Source organism: Myotis brandtii, unplaced genomic scaffold, assembly GCF_000412655.1.
Source record: "Myotis brandtii unplaced genomic scaffold, ASM41265v1 scaffold126, whole genome shotgun sequence".
In the NCBI taxonomy this organism is placed as follows: domain Eukaryota; kingdom Metazoa; phylum Chordata; class Mammalia; order Chiroptera; family Vespertilionidae; genus Myotis; species Myotis brandtii.
Window position 1 is genome coordinate 445,775 of NW_005354425.1, and position 22,172 is coordinate 467,946.

Below are 22,172 nucleotides of genomic sequence, written 5' to 3' on the forward strand. Positions count from 1 at the left end.
TGCTTATTATTGTGACATTAGACATTAATATTAATAGTGTTCTATTAATTTTCTATTGGTGCTATAACAAATTACTGCAAACTCAGTTGCTTAAACAGGACAAATTTATTATCTTACAGTTTGGGAGATCAGAAGTCTGATGTGGGTCTCGCTGGGCTAAAATCAAGGTGTCTGGCTGGAATGTGTCTCTTTTTGGTGTCTGTCAGGGAAAGTCTGTTTCCTGGCTCATTCAGGTTATTGGCTGCATTCAGTTCCTTGTGGTTGTAAAACTGAAGTTCCCATCTTGCAGTCAGCTGAGGGTTATTCTCAGCTTCTAGAGGCCACCCCCATTCCTTAGGTCCTGGGCTCCTTTGTCTTCAAAGTCAGCAAAAGTGAGTCAAGTTCCTCACTTGCCCAATTTCTACTGCCTCTTGTTCTGTCCCACTCTTCCACCTTTCTCTTCCAATTTTAAGGACTTGTGATTAGATTGGGCCCACCCAGATAAACCATGATACTCTCTCCATCTCAATGTCCTTAACCTCAATCACATCTACAAAGTCTCATTTGCCATGTAAGGTAAATGTTCACAGGTTCTAGGGATTAGGGTGTGGACAACCTTGTGTGTGTGTGTGGGGAGGCAGTGTCATTATTCTGTCTACCACAACTGTATTGGACAATTACACAGTCTATGTTCCAGACAACTGTCTACTTGGATGTCTCATGGAGCATTTCGAATTTAACATGTCCAAAAGTGACCTTTTAATTTATTCTACACCAGCGGTTCTCAACCTGTGGGTCGTGACACCTTTGGCGGTCGAACGACCCTTTCACAGGGGTCGCCTAAGTCCTGTATATCAAATATTTACATTATGATTCATAACAGTAGCAAAATTACAGTTATGAAGTAGCAACGAAAATAATTTTATGGTTGGGTCGCAACATGAGGAACTGTATTTAAAGGGCCAGAAGGTTGAGAACCACTGTTCTACACCAAAACACTGGCCCTCACCAGTCTTCCCCGCATTAGTAAATGGCAACATTATCTACCTTGTCAGTCAAGTCTAAAGCCAAAAACTGCCCTGGCCCGTTTGGCTCAGTGGTTAGGGGGTCTCAGGTTCAATTCCCAGTCCTGGTCAGGGCGCACGCAGGAGGCAACCAATTGGCATGTCTCTCTCACAATGATGTTTCACTCTCTGTCTCTCTCCCTCCCTTCCACTTTCTCTGAAAATCAATGGAAAAAAATCCTTGGGGGATGATTAACAAAGAAACAAACACCAAACAAAAAAGCCAAAGACCTAGGTGCCATTTTGAGGCCTTCTTTTTATTCCCTATATTCAATCGCTCAGCAAATCCTGCTGAATCCAACTCCAAAATATGTCTTGAATCTATTCACTTCTCTTTATCTTTAAAAAAAATATATATTTTTATTGATTTCAGAGAGGGAGAGTTAGAAACATCAATGATGAGAGAGAATCATTAACCAGCTCCCTGCTGCACCCCCCCTACTGGGGACTGAGCCTGCAACCCGGGCATGACTATGACCTCCTGGTTCATAGGTCGACATTCAGCAAGTGAGCCACACCGGCCAGGCAACTCCTCTCCATCTTTATTGCTACTATTCTAGCCTAAGCCATCGTGTCTTACTTGGACTTTGTAACATAGTCTCTTATCTGTTCTTCCCACTCACAGCCTTGCTTCCTTCCAATCTATTATCCACACAGCAACCAGAAGGAAATTTTTACAATGAAAATCAAATTGTATCTTCTCTACATAAAAACCTTCAATGACTCCCCACTGCATTTAGAGTAAAGTCTAACTTCTTCCTATGGCCCAAATGGCCACATATGATCCGGCCCTCTATCCAATGTCATCTCATACAGTCTCTCCTTCACTCACACACTGGCTACACTCACCCATTTTCTGTTCACTAAGTCCTCCCAACTACCAGCACCACTTTGGCATCTTCTGCTTTCTCAGGCAGGAATGTTCTTCCTAGTTCTTTGCATGGTTGGCTCATTCTCACCCTCCAGGTCTCATCTCAAATGTCACATCTCAGAGCGGCCTTCCCTGGCTTCCTGATTTAAAATATTTGCCTCACTCCCACATTATTTCTATAATAAAGTGCCCTGTTTATTTTCCTCATAACATTACAATATGTTGATTTGTTTATTTCTTTATTGATAGCTACTTTCACTAGAATGCAAGCTCCAGGCGGGCAAGAATGTTATCTGACTTATGTACCACTGTGTCCAGAGTGCCCAGCAGCTGAATAAATACATGAAGCTAGTGTTCTTCCGCTCTCCCAACACCTTTTGCTTGTTTCCATCTCTGTGACACTGCACATGACCTGCCTTCAACCTGCAATATCCTCCAACTTATTCTTTTTTTGTGTTGTTGTTAATCCTCACCTGAGGATATTTTTTCATTGATTTTTAGAGAGAGTGGAAGGGAGGGGAAGAGACACACAGAGAGAAAAACCTCAGTATTAGAAAGATACATCACTTGGTTGGCTACTGCAAGTGCCTGACCAGGTCTGGGGATTGAGCTTGCAACTGAGGTACATGCCTTTGACCGGAATCAAACCCAGGACCCTTCAGTCGATGCTCTATCCACTAGCCAGGGCTCCAACTTATTCTTGACCAATTAATATCCTCTCACTTTCTTCAAATTTAGTTCAAGCCCTAGCTGGTTTTTCTGTGTATAGAGCGTCGGCCTGCCCACTGAAGAGTCCCGGGTTTGATTCCAGTCAGGGGTACATGCCCGGGTTGTGGGCTTGATCCCCAGTGTGGTGTGTGAAGGCAGCCGATCAATGATTCTCTCTCATCATTAATGTTTCTATCGCTCTCTCCCTCTCCTTTCCTCTCTGAAATCAATAAAAATATATCAAAAAGCCACTTAGTTTAAGACTCATTACCTCCAAAATGCCCTGTTCATTACTGGCCCTTCTCACCTGATGGTCCCGTTAATCATTGATTCAGTAAGTATACACAGAACCCCTTAGCAATTTTGCAAACAGCCATTACCACATTATCATGCCTTTGCTTGTATTTGCTTTGTAATCATAGTCATTTCATGTATGTAGTTAAGTTTTGTTCCCGAAGACTGTAAGTTACTCCTGGGTCAATATTGCATCACACTTTATATAATTCAGCTAAAGCACTTAGTCCAGTTTGGTGCACACTGCCAGCCATAAAGCAGAACACTCCTTTTATAGCCCAGAGAAAATGCAAATAGCTGGAAGTTCATTTTAGGAACAGAGCTAGTCTTTTAAAGAGTTGTTTTGAAATTAGAAAAAGGAGGCATATGCTTTTCCCTCTTTACTTTATTTAAAAATATCAAAACAACAGCTCCAAAAACATTACTGTGTGTAGCAGTAGCAAGAATTTAGCTATCTATTTCATCATACCTGTGGAAGAATGCACAGAAGATATGAGGTAAGTAAACTGAGGTTAAGATTTTAGATTTAGTTATAATTTTTTTTGCAGCTCTCACAATGTCAAAAAGTAGTTCACCTCAAGGGAAATAGAGAATAACAAACATGAACTAGTCACTCCAGGTAAAGAGTTTCCACCCTCCAAACTCTAAAGGATTGGGCTACCAATGAGATTTTCATGTGTGTATTAACTGCTATTCCCCATGAAACACAATCTGTCATGGCAATTGGAAAAATGAGTTATTTTGGTATATTTCAATAGGACAAGGTTCTGAGAGTTTAAAGATTTTGGCCAGTACATATTTTACCATAGTTTTATAACTCAGATTAGTAATAATAAGTGACCAACACATAATTTTTATTTGGAAATAAAAAGGTTTAATAGGGAAAATACTTTTAACATACTTGCGTATGTATAAATTAGTATCATAATATTAGATATTTTTAATGCAAAGACTGGCACTATTTGAAAGTACAGTTCTATAAACTTGACATAGAATCTCCAAGGTGGAACAATCCAAAATTTGACTTTTTAAAAATCTGGTAGACATGATTAGCCTAAAGTGTTTGCTCAGTTATTTATGTTTTTTTGGTATGTGTGTCAAATGCTCTATTTGATCCTTTCTAGGCAACTGGGACATCTTCTGAGAATAACTTAAGTTGACTAAATAATTTATTTTCAGGGTAGGCTTGCAAAGCAAGTAAAAAAGGCAGAGAATTCAGGCCACTTACACTGTACATGACTGCAATTCAAAGAAGGCCTTTTGGAGCATAATTAGGCAGTCATGATAAAAACTGCCTTCCTGAAACAAGATTTAAGCCTGGGATGCTTCAAATTTAGCTAAAGGATGGTTCTACTATGACACTCATAATGTTTAAACGTTAAATATTTTCAATTAGCTTCTGAGAAGGATAATTTACACTGTGGTGTGTGCACTCAGGAGTCAGCAAAACTTATGAGTTCCAGAGCGATTATATTAGGAATCCTCAGGTCAAATTGAGCAAAACTAAGCTGATGTGGGTTAGTACAAGCTGTGACGCTGTGACTGAGAGCATGACGTGGTCTCTGCTCAGCCACTTCAACTACATGTTGCTTTGAGGTGTCACAGGAATGCCCTTTCTTTGGTACTGTGTAAATAGCACATATCATTACTGCTAGCTTTTGTTATAAAATCTGGTGGAATGCCATCAGGAGACGGTCATGTTGGGAAACCTTCCTGAGCTGCAGGTGTTCCCAGGGACATCAGTTTGGAGCTCAGAGGTGGCCTATGGCTGAGTCTTCTCATTTCCAAGAGCAGCAGACACGAGTATCCTCTCCTCACTCCACAGTTGCGCAATTTTGAAGCTAAATTTATCCGTGATTGCAAAACGCCTTCGGTCAGTGCACTTCTAGTTTCATTCAGTTTTAAAGAGTTGGTTTTCTAGAATTTAGTTTTCCAGTTTTGAAGAACTTCTTTAATTCCCGTAATTCCTGGGGTTTCAAACTCTGATCCACCCCTGGGGTCAATTTATAGCTCAGAGGAGACACAATGTAACCATTGTGGTAAAGACAAATTCTCTTGCAGAACTCAAAGGTACCAAACATAACTCCAAAATATGGAACTACCTGTTTAAAAATAAAATGAAAATCATGTTAAAAATCTTAAAGAGTGTCAGTGTGTCTGCAATCAATTTGAGTCAGGGTAAACTGAGTTAAAGGCTGTGGATAATACAACATAGTAATTCTTTTTGGGAATCAGAGAGGATAGGGGTGGGGGTGAGGAATGGCAGAGCAGTTGAAGGGCCCTGGAGAACACAGGTCTGGATTAATATGCAGGTAGACAATCTGACACTTCTTGTCAACATATGCTTGTCTTGACAGAAGCCATTTATGTGTCAATTAGTACAAGGTTTAGTCCAGAGTTCTTTTTTCCCCTCATAGAACGTAATATGTGAATTTTTTTCTTTTTTCAATCCTCTCCTGAGCATATGTTTAGAGAGTGGAAGGGAGAGAGAGAGAGAGAAACATCGATCAACTGCCTTCCGCATGAACTCCGACTAGGGATGAAACCTGCAACCTAGGTAATTGAACCCACAACCTTTTGGTGTACAGGATGATGCTCCAACCAGCTGAGCCACCCGGCCAAGGCAGTCTAGAGTTCTTAACCTTTTTTTTGGTCATGGAGTTTTTTTGGAATACAGTGAAAGCTATGGATCCTTTCCCCAGAGAGAGGCACACATGCACACACATCTGCATTTTCGCATACAATTTTAGGATGGAGGGTTAGGTTCCCTTTGGGAGTCCATGAACCCCCATGGTAGGAACCTGTACACTAAATGGTCAGCTCCTTCGGGATGGGGTATCAGATGCCCCAACACTGCACAGGGTCCTCTCTCTTCAGGGCTGACAGCTAGGCTGCACTTGAGGGCCTTGGGCTACCATCAATGCTAGAGGGGCAAAGGAACAGACTAGAACTAGAAGAGGCAGAGAAACAGTAGAGACTGACCACTTTTCTCACCTTCAGTAAGTTGGCTGCCAATCCATTCCAGAGTCCCAGTACCCCATGGGCCTTCACTATCTGCCGGAAGCAGTCCGTGGCTCCTGAGAAATGGACATCTACTCCTCCACAGCGGGGAAGAAAGGGGCTCTGAGCCTGACAGGAAATAGGAGTTGGGATGAGGTGATGTAGTCACCAGGAGATAAATGTTCTAGTCAAATTAGCTAAGGTCTCAAGTCTGGATTCTGGATGCCATGCTCCTGTCTAAGAGGATGGCAAAGAGAAAGGCTGTCATGGGGCTCCTCTTGTTCCATAGGCTTAGAATGAATATGAACATGCAGTAAAGTCATGGCACGTTGCTCACAAATTTGTGGCTTATTTTGCTTGGAAGGAAGCAGCCATTTGGGACAGACTCAACTTTACAGTTAACGTTCCTTCCCAACTTATGCCTTCTAGATATGTTCAACACACACTCCCATGCAGTTAACCTTTTTGAAGTGCTCCCATTTACTTGTCTTAACTGATTCATCCCCTTGTTTATTGTTTACTTTTAAAAATAGTAACAAACTCACAGATACAAAGACATCAATTTTTATTATTTTTTAAGTTGATTGAGAGAGAGAGAGAGAGAGAGAGAGAGAGATATTTGTTGTTCCACTTATTTATGCATTCATTGGTTGATTCTTGTATTGCCCTGACTGGGGATGAAACCTGTAACCTTGACATATCAGGACGATGCTCTAACCAATTGACCTACCCAACCAGGGTCTCATCCTCACCTCAGGCCCTGCCCCCCCCCCCCCACTGAACAATAAATATTAAAAATAAATAAATAAATAAAACCATCCATGATTGGAATCACTCCTAGAGACTGCGATTTAACTGACCTAGGTTGAGACCTGGACATCAGCATTTTGGCAAGCTCCTCAAGTGGTTCTGATGTGCAGCCAGAGTTGTGTAGGCCCTCCAAAGCACAAGGCTGCTCAGGGCTCAGACCTGAATCTCCTAGTTTGCTGCTGATACTGAGAGTGCTTGGGAAAAGGACATGGGCCCTAAAGCCCGACTGTTTGGACTGAGTCCCTGCTTTGCTGCTCATTAGCTCTGTGGCCTTGAGCAAATGCCTGAGCTTTCTGAGCTTCAATTTCCTCATCTATCCAATGGGGTAATAATAATACCTACCTTATAGGATTGTTGTCAAGATGAAGTGAAATACATATAAAATGCTTAGAACAGCCTTTGACATATAGCAAGCACTAAAAAGTAACCACCATTATTAATATCATTATTATTTATTATCTAAACTTGGAGAAGAGACAAGTATGCTGAAAACTAGACTGGAATGTTAGACTGCCATTTACCCAAACGGTATCTTCCTAGTAAAGAGAAACAAACATGTCAGGCTGCTAGTCACAGGACCTGAACTTAAACACTCCCACATGATCCCAGGCACTTATCCCACAGATGTTTAGTTTAGTTCTATAGATCCCAGGATGGGCATGCTGCTTTTTTTCCCCTTTGAAGTTTGTTACTATTTTTCTTAGAAGACTAAAAGTGAAGGTAACAGTAGGATTAAAAATTGGTAAAATATTTCTAAAACATAACAAAGCAATGGACAAAATTATATTATATAATTTGTAAAACAATCAATAAATAGTATAAAAGTAGGAAAGAGGAAAGTACACTATAAAATATTTTTAAACTAAAATGATAAAATGCGGTCAATTGCAACTCATACTCAATATGTGCTAACTTCTGATAGCATTGTAAACTTTCTTTTTTAGTTTTCAGTATATTTTTCTGTTTATGTCTTTTAAAAAATCTTTGTTGAAAGTATTACAAATGCCCCCCCCCCTTTCTTTTCCCTTGTTCCCCATACCCTCTGTTCCAACCCCACCCCATGCCTTCACTACCTATTGTCTGTGTCCATGGGTAATACATACTAGTATATGCATATAAATTATTTGGTTAATGTCTTCTGCCCTCCCCCCCCACTCCCACCCTGAGATTTGCCGGTCTGTTCCATGTTTGCAGGGCATGCTGATTTTGCAGCATAGCACCATCTGAAAAGAAATCAGAGGACACAGGTCCTACTCCTGGCTGTGCCACTATCTGTATAACCTTGACCAAGCCGTTTAGTTCTTTGAATCTAAGTTTGTTCACATGTCAAGTGAGGAAATTGGAATTAAATGACCTTGAAGGCCCTGTCTTGAGCCTATAATCCATGCTGTTGGCCCTACTGTACGTTCCTGACAATAAGCCTTCAAACCTGCCATTTCCTCTGCCTAGCTGAGTCTCTCTTACTGATCAGAATACATATCACTTCTTCCAGGAAGTCTTCTCAGATCCCCAAAGTCAGGAGTCTAGTAAACACATTTGGTCACCCTGTACTTCTCCTTTATGGCATGTGACACACTCTGTAATGATTTGGTGTATAATTATTTCTTTCATGTGTACTGCCCCCAACAACCCCGGCCTCCTGAGCTGTAAATACCATGAGGGCAGTGACCATGTCTGCCTTGTTTGTGGTTTTATTCTCAAAGCCTACCAACATGCCTGGCATGTAGCATGTGCTTAATACATATTGGGGGAAAGAAGAAAACTTGCAGTAGATCGCAATAAAAGACAAATACTTCAAAGAAAGCCAAGCATTTGATGGTTTCTGTGATAAACTTCACAGAGGCCTTCCAGCAGAGGTAACATTTCAGGTCGTTCATTCTTTCCATGAGTACTAAAATAAACAATATTTTATAAATGTATAAAACTCATACCCTTTGACCAAAGCAATCCTACTTCTAGGAATTTATTCTACAGATATATTTGTCCATGTGAGAACTGACGCTTTTTTTTTGTTTTGTTTGCTTATTTATTTATTTATTTATTTATTTATTTTATTGTCTAAAGTTTTACATATGTCTCCTTTTTCCCCAATTGATCGCCCCCCTCAGCCATTCCCACCCCAGGCAAGCCCCCACTGCCCCAGTGTCTGTGTCCATTGGTTGTGCTGATATGCATGCATACAAGTCCTTTGGTTGATCTCTCTCTTTTTTTTTAAAGTAGCTTCTATTCTTGTTCATCAATTTATGTTGATCATTATATCCCACATATGAGTGAGATCATGTGATATTTATCTTTCTCGACTGGCTTATTTCACTTAGCATAATGCTCTCCAGGAGAACTGATGTATTTTATAAGGATTTTTGTTGCAGCATTATTAGTAACAGCAGAAAATTGAAAATAATTTAAATGTCCACTAATACGGGGCTAGTTAAAGAAACAGTACATCTGTTATGCTAAGTGAAATAAGTCAGACAGAGAAAGACAAATACTGTATGATTTCATGTAAAAAAAACAAAACAGAAACAAATTCATAGATACAGAGAACATTTTGATGGTTGCCAGATCGGAGGGGGATTGGGGAGATGGGTGTAAAGGGGAAATGGTTAATATCCATAGCACTGACACCATCAAAATGCTGGCGAGTGTGTAGAGCAACAGGAACTCTCATTCATTGCTGGTGGGAATGCAGAAAACCGTATAGCCACTTTGGAAGACAGTTTGGCAGTTTCTTACAAAATGAAACATTATGCTAGATCTTGGTATTTACACCAATAAGTTGAAAAGTTATGTCCATACAAAAACCTGCACATGGATGTTTATAGCAGCTTTATTCATAATTGTCAAAGCTTGGAAACAACCATGATGTCCTTCGTTGTCCTTAGGTGAATGGATAAATAAACTGTGGTACATTCAAACAATGGAATATCATTCAGTATGAAAAAGAAATGAGCTATCAAGCCATGAAAAGAATGGGGAGAACTAAAATGCATATTACTATGAAAAAAGCCAATCTGGGTGCAGCCACTGTGGAAAGCAGTATGGAATTACCTCAAAAAATTAAAAATGAACTACCATATGACTTAATGATTCCACTTCTGGGAATATATCCAAAGAAACCTGAATACCAATTTGAAAGAATATATGCACCTCTGTATTCATTGCAGCGTTATTTACAGTAGCCAAGATTGGGAAGCAGCCCAAGTGTCCATCAGTTGATGAGTGGATAAAAAGCTGTGGTACACCCTAGCTGGTTTTGCTCAGTGGATAGAGCATCGGCTTTCGGACTGAAGGGTCCCAGGTTTGATTCTGGTCAAGGACACATGCCTGGGTTGCGGCTCAATCCCCAGTAGGGGGCATGCAGGAGGCAGCTTCTATCTCTGTTTCCCTGTCCCTTCCTCTCTGAAATCAATAAAAATATATCTTTTTAAAAAGCTGACGTACACGACTCCCATGCAGGCCCTTGCACAACACTCCCTTGAGCATTAACCCCTAGGAACAGGAATAACATCTAGGCCTCAGTGGTGTTAAAGCTCAAGGCCCAGAGGAGCAGTAAAACCAGACAAGCAAAGCCATGGCTGACATCAGGACCAGCACGAGGGGAACCTGTCCCCGCTCACCAAGCACGCCACTTTCCCGGAGAATTGGCTAATGACCCCTTGCCCTGGTGCCAACTAATAAGCGGAGAACGTGACCCTGAAAGGACACACCTGGAGAGCTGGTGAATCTTCCATGGAGATCCTCTCCAAGGACCTCCCCTAAAATCCCCACCCTTATAAGCCCTCAGGACAGAGCACCCAATGCCGTGCTCTCTAGGAGCACACGAACCCTTCCCCACCCTCTTTCCCCTGGCAATTTTTCCTGTCGCTCTTTTTCCTAAGCTCCTGGGCCCTTTGTAACTTGCTCCTGAGCCCACACAGCTCAGATGGCTCACATCTTCTACCTCTGTGACTTTCTAAATAAACTTTCTCTTATAGTTGGTCTTGGCTCTGAATTCTTTCTTAGCCAGAACTCAAGTACTCAGGTTGCTGGCTAGAGGTCTGGTCTGACGCCACTGGTCTAACACCTGGTGCCGTTCTCCCAGTCAACAGCTATCTCTGGCAAAAAAAAAACAAAAAAAAAACTGATGTACATTTACACAACGAGATATACTCAGCCATAAAAAAATAGGGAAATCTTACCCTTTGCAACTGCATGGATGGACCTGGAGAGTGTTATGCTAAGTGAAATAAGCCAGTCAGAGAAAGAAGAGTACCATATGATTTCACTTATATGTGGAATCTAATGAACAAAGTAAACTAACAAACAAAATAGAAACAGACTCAGATACAGAGAACAGAATGGCAGCTATCAGAGGGGAGGGGAGTTGAGAGGTTGGGTGAAAGAGGTGAAGGGATTAAGCAAAAATCACACATAATTCATAGACACAGACAACAGTATGGTGATTATCAGAGGAAAGTGGGCTAGGGGGAGGTAGGAGAGGATAAAGGGGGGGGATAAATGGAGATGGAAGGAGACTTGACTTGGAGTGGTGAACACACAATACAATATACAGATGACATATTATAGAATTGTACACCTGAAACCTATATAATTCTATTAACCAATGTCACCCCAATAAATTCAATAAAAAAGAAATGACTTAAAAAAGAAAGTAAAAAGCCAATCTGAGAAGGCTACATACTGTATGATTCCAACTATATGACATCTTGGAAAACTATGGAGACAGTAAAAAGATCGGTGGTTGCCATGGTTTGAGGGAGAAGGGAAGGGTGAATAGGCAGAGCAGAGCATTTTTAGGGCAGTGGAAATACTCTGTATGATACTATAATGAAGGATACAGGTCACTGTTAGACATGAGCAGAGCAAGGACAATGGGCCAGGTACAGAAACTCACCAGGGAAGAAAGCTCTGGATGCCTAGCAAGGGGCAAAACTGGGAAAACAAGAACCTTGCCCCCAGGGTAACCCTTTCTCAGTCGGCATATCACTGGTCATGCGGCTCGGGCCCCTGATCTTTCATATCACTGATCAGGCACTTTAGACCCTCTGACCTTTTCCTCTCTACAGATAACTTCTAGGCCTTGGTTGTATTTCAGCTCCAGGCCCAGAAAAGCAGTAAAACCAGACAAGTGGCCCTGTGACTGCCTCAGGACCAGCTACATTGACTAATAACTCCCTTCCCTGGCACCAACCAATCAGTAGAGACCATGACCCTGAGAGAGCACACCTGGAAAGCTGATAAATATTCTATTGAGACCCTCCCGTGAGGACTCCCCTAAGATTTCCACCTGCAAAAGAGAGATAAATATGCTCAGGATGGAGGACCCAGTGCAAGCTCTCCCTCCAAGAAGCATGCCTGTGCCAGTCCCCCACAGGCACATGTACCCTAACCTCTACGGGACCCCATAAGACTTGCAACCAGGGGAGCAATGGGCAGTGGCAGCTCATCCCAGGCTAACCCCCTGAACCTGTCGACAAGGACCTCTTTTCTCTGACTTCCCAGTGAGCCAAAGCAGCCCAGCCTCGGTTCTCCTGTTGCTTCTTCTATGCCATTCCTTGTTTCATTGTTCTAGGTATATTTTTTGCTGCCATCATGGACCCAGTGCCCTTTGGCTCAGTGCTGTGTAGCCCTTCCTTTTGGATATCCCCATCTCCCAGGCCTTTTCCTTAAATAAATTCAATTTTTTAAATCACTGTCTGAGATGGCTATTTAGCCTGCCCACACACCACTGATTTAACTTTTCAGTCATTATACATTTGTTCAAAGCCATAGAATGCATACCACCAAGAGTGAGCCCTACAGTTAACTATGGACTTTGGGTGATTGTGATGTGTCTATGTAGGTTCCTCAATTGTAACATGTAGCCACTCTGGTGGGGGACGTTGGTAATGCATTGTACGGGCAGTGAGTATGTGGGGAATCTATGTAGCATCTTTTGCATTAAAAATGTTTTAAATTAAAGTAAGTTGGAATACAATATTGTATTCATTACAGGTGTACAACATAGTGATTTGAAATTTCATACCCTATGATGTGATCACCATATGTCTATTAACCATCAATCACTGTGCAAAGTTATTGCAATATTACTGGCTATATTCCCTGTGCTGTACATTACATTCCCATGGCTTATTTGTTTTACAACTGGAAGTTTGTCCTTTTTTTCACCTTCACCTTTTCACCCATCCTCCACCCCTTCCTGTCAATTTTGAGGTCAACCTAAAACAGTTTTTAAAAAATAAGTTAAAAAAGGCATTTAAAAGGAAAGATGATAGAAAAGAAACAAAAGAAAAAGAGTCTGCTAGTTGGAGCAAACAGGAGCTCAGAACCCTTGCTTGTTATTTGGAAATGACATTATCTTCTGTGGACATATAGAACACGAGCCGGAGACGAAGCCGTCCAATTCCCAAACCATCTGAGGGCACACCTGCCTGGAAGACAGTTGTGGTGGGAGGCTTTTGTCATTTGGTAAATCCCCAATAATCAAACAATCATATTGAAGTAAAAGAATCTTTTTGTACTGTGAACCACACGGCTCAAGTTTCTTTTGGCAGAGCCAGGTGCCCAGAGCTGGGACGCACTAAGGCTCTGCAGTGGGGATGTCCATAAAAGTGGGTGCAGGCAGCTGCCCCCAGCATGGCCTGCCTCGAAGATACCCTCCATCCTGGCTGAAGTTGGAGCCTCGTGGTTCAGCAGCAGGCTGGAGGACTGACCAGCTGCTCAGAAAGCCCGGGATAAGGAGGGGGGAGTGGGCAAACGGACAGCAGGTTAGTATTCTGCTTGGAAAGAGAAGACAAACAGTCTGTTCCTGTGTGATGGTGGGGGGTGGGGTGGAGAAACAAATAGTGCAGCTGGGCTAGGCTAGAGAAAGCAATTGAGATGCAAGTGAGAGGAGCTGCTGGAGCTGCCCAGGAGGAGGCCAGGGGAGCTCAGGCAACAGTGGCTGGAAGAGCTAACTTTTAGCGTCACCTTGATTGGAGTGTGATCCAGCAGGAAGGGTGAGGGAACAGATTTGGAAGATGAAAGTTTTCAGGAGGCTGAGAATGTACAGATAGATGCATTACTTCATGTGGTGGTCTCTAGGTAAATGCCTGTTAAAGGAACCCAACAAATGAATAACTAACTCTCCTACTGTCCCTGCTCATCATTATCTATAGAGTTGAGGGTCTTTTGAGGTTTTGTGATGCTAACTCATTTGTGTATTCATAGAAATCATAGGGAACATAGAAACACATCTGGGCCAGCTTTTATCGTTCTAATCAGGCCTTCAATGCCATGCATAGATTCTGAAGAGATGCTTCAAGAACAATAGAAATAGCACCTGGGCTTTATTGAATATTTATCATGTGCCTGGCTCTGTATCTGCATTAACCCAATTCAATGTCCTTTCTCGGTATATGAGCTAGGCACTCTGCTTCTCCCCATGTTTTACAGGTGAGGAAGATGAGGCTCAGAGAGGGTTCATGGCTTACCCACATCCATGCAGGAGTAAGGGCAGAGTTGGCGTCCAAAGTCCACACTCCTAACCATGGAGCTACTCTACTGATTAAACCTTTAAGACAACACAGCCATAACCAAAGAACTTATATGCATAGCCCAGACTATACATATGCATGGACACAGACAATAGAGTAGTGAAGGCCTGGAGTGGGGCAGGGGCTGGGTGGAGGGGGGCAAAAGGAGGGAAAATAGGGGACATCTGTAATACTGTCAACAATAAAAAATAAGGTACAAATAGGCAGTTAAAGGATGTCCAGAAAAGTGGGTATAGGCAGCTTCATCAGCATGGCCTGCCGACAAGGTACCCTCCATCCCATTTCTAAAATTGGCTTGAGGCCAGCGGGGGGAGGGGTCAGCAAGCTAGGCATCTTTTGACAGCAGCTGCAGATGACTGCTCACAGCTGCGGGTCTTTCTTGGCTGACAAGCAAGCCTTTTCTGGGACCTTTGTTTCCCTTTCCCCTACCTCTCTCTTCACCCCCACTTTGGAGGTGGGCTGGGAGTGGAGAGAGGGGTAAGCTCCCATCTTAGCTGCTATTACTGTTTAGCTGGAGCTGAAAGAAGTCTGCTTAGGACATTTTGATTCCCAGACTTTATCTCTTCAAAGGAGTAGGCCAGCTCAGGTCAGGAGAAAAGGGCAGAGTGATTTGACAAAGAGTGGAATGAAGGTTCCTCCCTACATTCTCCTGGCTTGCTTTCTAGGGACAGTCTTGTTTCTATGGTCAACAACTGCCATCCCTACTATATTTAGGGCATTCTATACCTTTTGAAAAAAAACAAAGGGGAGCGTTTTCCTTTCCCCATATTTTAACAATGATGCTCAAACAAAGCCACCCAGCCTAAGGAATATCCAGACATCTACCTGGAGCTGACATGTGACCTTTTTTTTTTTTCTCTCAGACTGCCAAGGCAACGCTACTGACTTAGGCAGAAGTCAGTCTCCAAAGGGGCCAGATCCCAAAGTAAGAGACAGCAAGGAGCTGAAAATGCAACAAACTAAAGATACTGGTATATCCTTACCCACTACCCAATCAACTTAAAGCCCAGCAGTGTTTGCACTTCAAGTCAGGTAAGCTGGTCTGTTCCTGCTGAGAATAGATGCTGTGTCAACCAAGAAATGTTGAACCTGGCAGAAAACCTGAAACTGTTAGCACTTCCTAGCAGGTATGCTGACCACGATTTCCTTTCTCCTCCTTGAGTCTGCTCTCCCAGGGGCTCAGAGAGTGAGTAGGGCTTTCTTCCCAGGCCCTCTGAGCAGCGTGGCCAGGTGTGGCTGGCCAAAGGTCCGTGCTGCTGAACGATATATGCTCTTCATTCTGTCTGCCGGTTTCAAGCCTTCCATTGTCAGGCTGCCTGACAGCCTACTTTTCCAAAGAATTTTTTTCTCCCCTCTAACTTGAGTTAACCATTCCCGGACCAAAGCTGGGCTCTTGCCTGTTTTTGAGATTACACACTATTTTTTTTTCAACTGCTCTTGCAACTGTGAGGGGAAGCAGAGTTTGCCACCCCAAAATATGCTTCTTGGGATATTGATTATTTTAAGCTGGTTATTGACAAAGGACTCAGAAAGTACCTTTGGCCCTCCCCCTTACCTGCCTAAAGGAATTCAGATAGAAAAACCTGCTTAAAGGAAGGGAGCATCACCTTAGCATCATAATAGGAACTAAATGTGGCAGACAAAGTCTGTTAGACTCACATATGTGTGTCTCATTGTTTCTGGGTGGCGAAGCAAGAAATTCTTCTCCACGTTTGCTCCTTCTTATCTCCTTATGAATTGCCTATTTTCCTTTTGAAGTCCCAGACCCCTGTCTCCCTCTCCTTAGCCCAGAATGGCACATAAGCCTCAACTACCCAATTGTCCTCAGGTCTCATATTCTTAGGGAACCCCTGTATGTACATATGTAATACATTTTCTCCTGTGAATCTGTCTCATGTTGATTTGATTATTAGTCCAGCCAGAAGAACTTAGAAGGGTAGAAGTAAAATTATTTTTCTGCCCCACCCTGTGAGTTCCTAACTCTCAAGGTTAGGTTTTCTTCTCCCTCTTCCACTACTCCCAAGCCTCAGGCAAAATAACTGAAAAAAATGAACTGATTACTTAGGATCTAGGAACAAGCCCCTGTATTTCTTCTGGTGGAGGAAGCACAGGCCTGAAGAAGGAGACACCTGGTTCAATCCCAGCTCCACCACTTGCTAGCTATGTGACTATTAGGCAAGTTACTTACCCTCTCTGTGCCTCATTTCCTCATCTAGAAAATAGGAATCATAACGATACTTATTTATTTCATAGGGTCTATAAAGAGGGTGGAATGGGGTAATAATCTGCCTTGTCCATATTAAATGACCAATAAATGGTAGATATGTTATTATAATTTTTGAATCCCAGGGAACACTCTCCTTTCATTACCTCCTCCTGACATAATTTGTCCCTATCCTCACCCCTGACAAAAGCACCCCACCAAGGAGAGCACAGATTTACACACATTTATTTACATCAGGTCACATTTACTGAAATCAAGAAACTAACAAATACAAATTCTATGATGCTAGGATTTGTCAAGAACTTCTAGGCACCATACAAAGTGGTGGGAGGTTGCATTGAAGAGGGGGTGCATATCCAAATGGTTTCATGATGTTTTTTGCTCTGTCCTTTGAGCATTTTGCCTATCTTGAAATGGTAATAGCTGTTTGGGCGGAGATAAACAGAACATGACTGCTAAGGTAGGAGATAGAAGACAGTGCATTATCAGAGCGAGGATTATAGGCAAGGGACAAGCAGAGGCTTCCTTAGAGCAGGCTGCTATTAACTTCCTCATGAGTAGAGACAAGCACACAGACTTGGAGCTCACTCAGCAGCAGCTAAGGTTCGATTCTGTACTCACAGTGAGATCCCATAAGCTGGCCCTGAGCTTCATTCATTTTTAAACAAGTATCAAGTGCCTGCTACAAGAGGCAATGTACTGTGAGGATATACAAATGTGTAAGACATGCGTCCCAAAGGCAAAGAGCTGTAGAGGGAATAGTGACATAGAAGATCATAACACAACGAAACATGTTACATGGGCCTGAGAGAGCGACAGTGAGAGTATGCTATGGGCATTCAGAAGGAGGAGACTCTTGCTGCAGGAGGTGAGAGAAGACTTCAGAGTGTGGCTCTGACAGGGTGGAGAAACAGAGTAATGATGTAGAAATGGGAGCAGTGGGGGCATGTATAGAAGTGCTTTGAAAATTCAATTGGTTGGGTCAAAGGGCACACAGGCTAATAGCATCATTTAAAAGGGGTTATTCACCCACAAAACTCCCACAAATAACAGTGCCCTTGGGGGTGGGGTGGGGGTGACAGTGAAAACATAGCATCTTCGATTGTATTGCTAGAGCACATTGTTAGTTAACTGGCTTTTCCTGCTTCACAATCCCCTCTGCAGTGGTCTGGAATACCCCCATTGTGACTCTGCAAAGGCAAAATACCTGCCTTTATCCATCAGGATGGGGTAGCTGTCGGGGATGAAAAGCCAACTCATTTGTCAAACAAAAGCAATACATAGGTGCTATTTTAGGTCAGAAGAGACAGCGACCACTGAGGCAAACTTTAGTTGAGCCTTTAAGGAGATGGAGATAGATCCTCCAGGCAGAGGTGCCTGAAATGGGAAATACACTTATTCTTTAGGGAGATGGGGGAGGTGGACTGAGATCATTGTGATTGAACTGGAGGTTTGAATAGAGCAGAGGTTCTTAAAAGGGGTATTTTGTTTAACCCAGGCAGAATTTTCCTAATTTTATTTGCCAACATTAGACAATTGGGAGATTTTACATAAAAATATGGATTTCAGGCTCCCTTGAAAAACTGGGCCCACATTTCTAAATGGCATCCTTGCTTTGGAGAAGGGGAGCTTGCCCACAGCCACCACTAGCTCACTTTATTCCTTCCTGCTATTCACATTTAGATGCAAATCACATTTTGTGAGCACAGTGCCTTTAGCTCTCCAGAATGCTTTTGAAAGCCAAAAGCCTGATGGCTCAGAACACATTTGATAGCTTATTCTTTAGGGGGCAAGTGTATGCTATTTGGGTTTCCCTATTTTCTCTTTTTTTCATGTTACTTCCAAGTTCCTGCTAGCGTTTGACTTTGCAACTTCTCATATAGAGGGTCTCTGTGCCATGAGGGTGGCAAAATTGGTAAGGGCAGCATGCCAGGTCCAGGAACTCAGCCTTTGTTCTCTAGGGGCGAAAAAGAAGGCCAAAACACAGGCAGATCTTAAGAAAGTTAGTCTGGAAGAAGCTATGAACTGGGCTGCAGGGACTGAAATTAGTATTGGCCCTGGAAGCACACTATCTAGTCTTAAATTTCAGCTCAGTTACTGGGTGGGTGAACTCCGGCAGGCTACAGATGCTTTCACTGCTTTGATTTTCTCATCTGTAAAATGGGCTTGAGAGGAACAGTACCCACCGCATAGGGTTGTTGTAAGAATTAAATAAGATACCAAACATAAAGCACTTACCACAATGCCTGGTACATTATTGTTTCAGGATCATTTTTAGAACTAATCCTGGAGACCAATTAGAGGATTACTGCAATAGCCTGGTATGAGCTGGTAAGTCCCAGATTAGGACAGGGACAGTGACAAAAACAAAGACCAGTGTGGGAGCATTGGGAACGTTGGGAATGAAGAACCAACTGAACTCAAGGTTGATTGGGGATTGGGGAAGAGGAAGTTCAAAGATAACTTGTGAATTTCCAGCCTGGGTAATGGGGAATGATGGCATTGAAATGGAAAACTCTGGGAAGACATTTTCAGAGGAAGGGAAGTTAGTCTGATATATATTCAGTTAGAGGTGCCAGAGGAGAGGTGATAGCCAAGTGGTAATGCCCAGCAATGTGGGAGCAGGGATGGAGATGTGGATTTGAGCATGAAAAGCGTGTGGGGAAGGGGCACTCTGGGAGGGCCTGGCGAAGCAATAGTGTTCAGTTGACCAAAGACAGCCCGAGACATTAAGCATCTGGGTCAGGCTCAGCATCTCTGTTTGAACAGGCCGGGGCCTCACTTCACTCAGGTACGGTGTGTATTCTGCTCGGTCAGCTGTGCCACTCAGAGACTACCTTTGTCCTTCATCTTATGTGCTTTCAGTTCAAATGCTGACCTGGCCCAATCCTGCTTACCTTGTGAGCTTGATGGGGTCAAAGTCCCCTGGGGTGTAAAGCAACAGGCTGACACTCAGTTTTATATTTGATGAAATGGAGTCACCTAATACAGGCAACAGGGGAGAGTGGCAGGCAGAGTTGTGGGGGGACCAAGCTCGTGCCTGGTGCCTCCCTCCTGATCCTCTCAGGAGATCCCATGTTCTCAGCTACTCCCTCGATTTTCAGGGCAATCTGTCTCCCTCTCTCCTCCTCATGCGCCTGTCCAGAGAACCATTTGCTCAGGAATTCCAGGTCAGATAAATTAATCCCCATCAATATTTTACCTTTTCTACTCTCTCAATACACTAAGTGTTGCCAGCCTCTTTAGGCCAGGCTCTGAGCCACGTGTGGGAGTTTGAAGATGAAAAGGCCAGGCCATACCTGGAAGAGCTGGAACTAAAACGCACTGGTGTGTGGCCATGGAGATTTCAGGCAGGGTGCTTTTAGGGCAGTGGTTCTCAACCTTGGCTGCACATTAGAATCACCTGGGAATCTTTTTTAAATCCTGATTTCTGGGCCTCATCCTCCGGAAATTCTGTTTCTTTGTTACTAATGTTGTGGCCTCACCCCATAACAAAGAAACAGAATTTCCGGAGGATGAGGCCCAGAAATCAGGATTTTAAAAAGATTCCCAGGTGATTCTAATGTGCAGCCAAGGTTGAGAACCACTGTTTTAGGGTCTGTGAAAGCGCACCAGGTGGGGGGCACCTCATTCCATTGGCACAGAGGGCTGACCGATCCCCCTTCCCACCAGAAACCATGCCATCAAAACATGCACATGCACAATTTATTTACCTCTCCATTCTCTAGCATGTCAGCCAGGAGCCAGGGCAAGAAAAAGAAAAAGGAATAAAATGAATGTAAGCACAGTGAAGGAAGGGCTCAGCTGATTAAACAAGACTTCTGATTATGGTCATTAATGTTCAAGAAAATTCCCACTTGACATGGCATTAAACAGGCTGTGTATGTAAAAATATATTAGGAGACATTCAAAGTGGCCAGTCAGTGTCAGGGTTGACAAAATTCCCTGGCCAACAGGTTATCTAACAGACACCTGACATGGATTTGCTTCCTACGGGCAATGCAGCAAGGAAAGGCAATGGAATGCAAATGTTCTCACTAAACCTGCTCAGGTAAGAGCAGCCTGGCTGCCCTGCAAAGCTCCCTCCTTACAAATTCTGCTGGCAAACCTTGTCTACTCCCCTGGGAGGAGACTAAAGTTCTCTCTTCTTGGGGAATTTGGATTGTATACTTTGCAGGGAAAAAAAACAACTCCAGAAGAATTTAGAGTTCGACTGTTGTTTCTAGAGGTCTTATCTTCCAAACTGAAGATGTATTTCGAGCAGGGATTAAGAGGTTGTTAGTGGACAGAGAGATCACTAGCTCCATGGCTCTAATACCCTCAGATAGTGCTCAGATACCCTCCATTTACTGCAGCGACATCTATTGGCCAGAGAAAGCAATGCATGTTTACATTTAAAAAAGCGCTGGTTCTATCTTGGGGATTAGTTTTTTTTTTTTTTTTTAAGTAGAATGGACAAGATATTATTATGTTTATTAACCCCTGTTAAATAACACTTTGACCACAACCCTAAGAATTCCTTTTCTATATCTTTGTGGTTTTTTCTTCTTTTAATCCTCACTCGAAGATATTTTTCCATTGATTTTTAGAGAGAGTGGAAGAGAGAGGGAAAGATAGAGAAATATCAGTGTGAGAGAATCACATCGATTGGTTGCCTCCTGCATGAGCCCTGACCAGGGCCCGGGTTGGGGAGGTGCCTGCAACCAAGGTATGTGCCCTTGACCGAAATAGAACCTGGGCCCCTTTGGTCCGCAGGCTGACGCTCTATCCACTGAGCAAAACCGGCTAGGGCCCTTTTCTATATCTTTGGATGACATTTATGATCTTATTCATAACTGGATACTGATCATACTTTTTGAAAACTGAGCAACTGCCTCTTTGGATTAAAAAAAATACATTTTTATTGACCAGCTGGCGTGGCTCAGTGGTTGAGCATCGACCTATGAACCAGGGGGTCACAGCTCAATTCTCGGTCAGGGCACATGCCTGGGTTTCGGGCTCAATCTCCAGTGTGGGGCATGCAGGAGACAGCCAATCAATGATTCTTTCTCATGATTATATCTCCTATATTTTTATTGATTTCAGAGAGGAAAAGAGAGGGAGAGAGAGGCAGAAACATCAATAATGAGAGAGAATCATTGATCAGCTGCCTCCTGCAGACCCCACACTGGGGATTGGCCCACAACCCTGGCATGTGCCCTGACCAGGAATCAAACTGTGACCTCCTAGTTCATAGGTTGACACCCAACCACTGAGCCACACTGGCCAGGCCTCTGGATTTTTTTAAACAATCATTATGACTTTGCATTTATTTTAAAGCTTCTTATTGATGCTCTGTGTATGCAGTATCTAGAACAGGGGTCCTCAAACTTTTTAAACAGGGGACCAGTTCATTGTCCCTCAGACTGTTGGAGGGCTGGACTATAGTTTAAAAAAAAACTAGGAACAAATTCCTATGCACACTGCACATATCTTATTTTGAAGTAAAAAAACAAAACAGGAACAAATACAATATTTGTATTTGCATGTGGCCTGCGGGCCGTAGTTTGAGGACCCCTGATCTAGAATGTTTCTATATAAGGGGAAAGATTAACAAGTTTACCTCAATAAACCCACTTCCAGCGTATCTTACCCGGGTTTATAGTACATTGTTGTATATAAATAAATATTCTAGAGTAGAATATAGT

At 42.9% G+C, this 22,172-nt stretch overlaps 1 protein-coding gene across 1 annotated transcript in view; it reads right to left on the bottom strand.

Moving 5' to 3' along the window:
• Window positions 1-3,286: 3,286 nt before the first annotated feature.
• SLC25A43 (solute carrier family 25, member 43) overlaps window positions 3,287-22,172 on the bottom strand; it is a 35,398-nt gene continuing 16,512 nt past the window's right edge. Inside the window, exons 4-5 of the mRNA XM_014534181.1 lie at window positions 5,911-6,045; window positions 3,287-5,018 (exon numbers count right to left, since the gene is read on the bottom strand). Coding sequence (XP_014389667.1) covers window positions 4,818-5,018; window positions 5,911-6,045 — 336 coding nt within the window. The 3' untranslated portion in view covers window positions 3,287-4,817. The remainder of the gene's footprint in view (window positions 5,019-5,910; window positions 6,046-22,172) is intronic.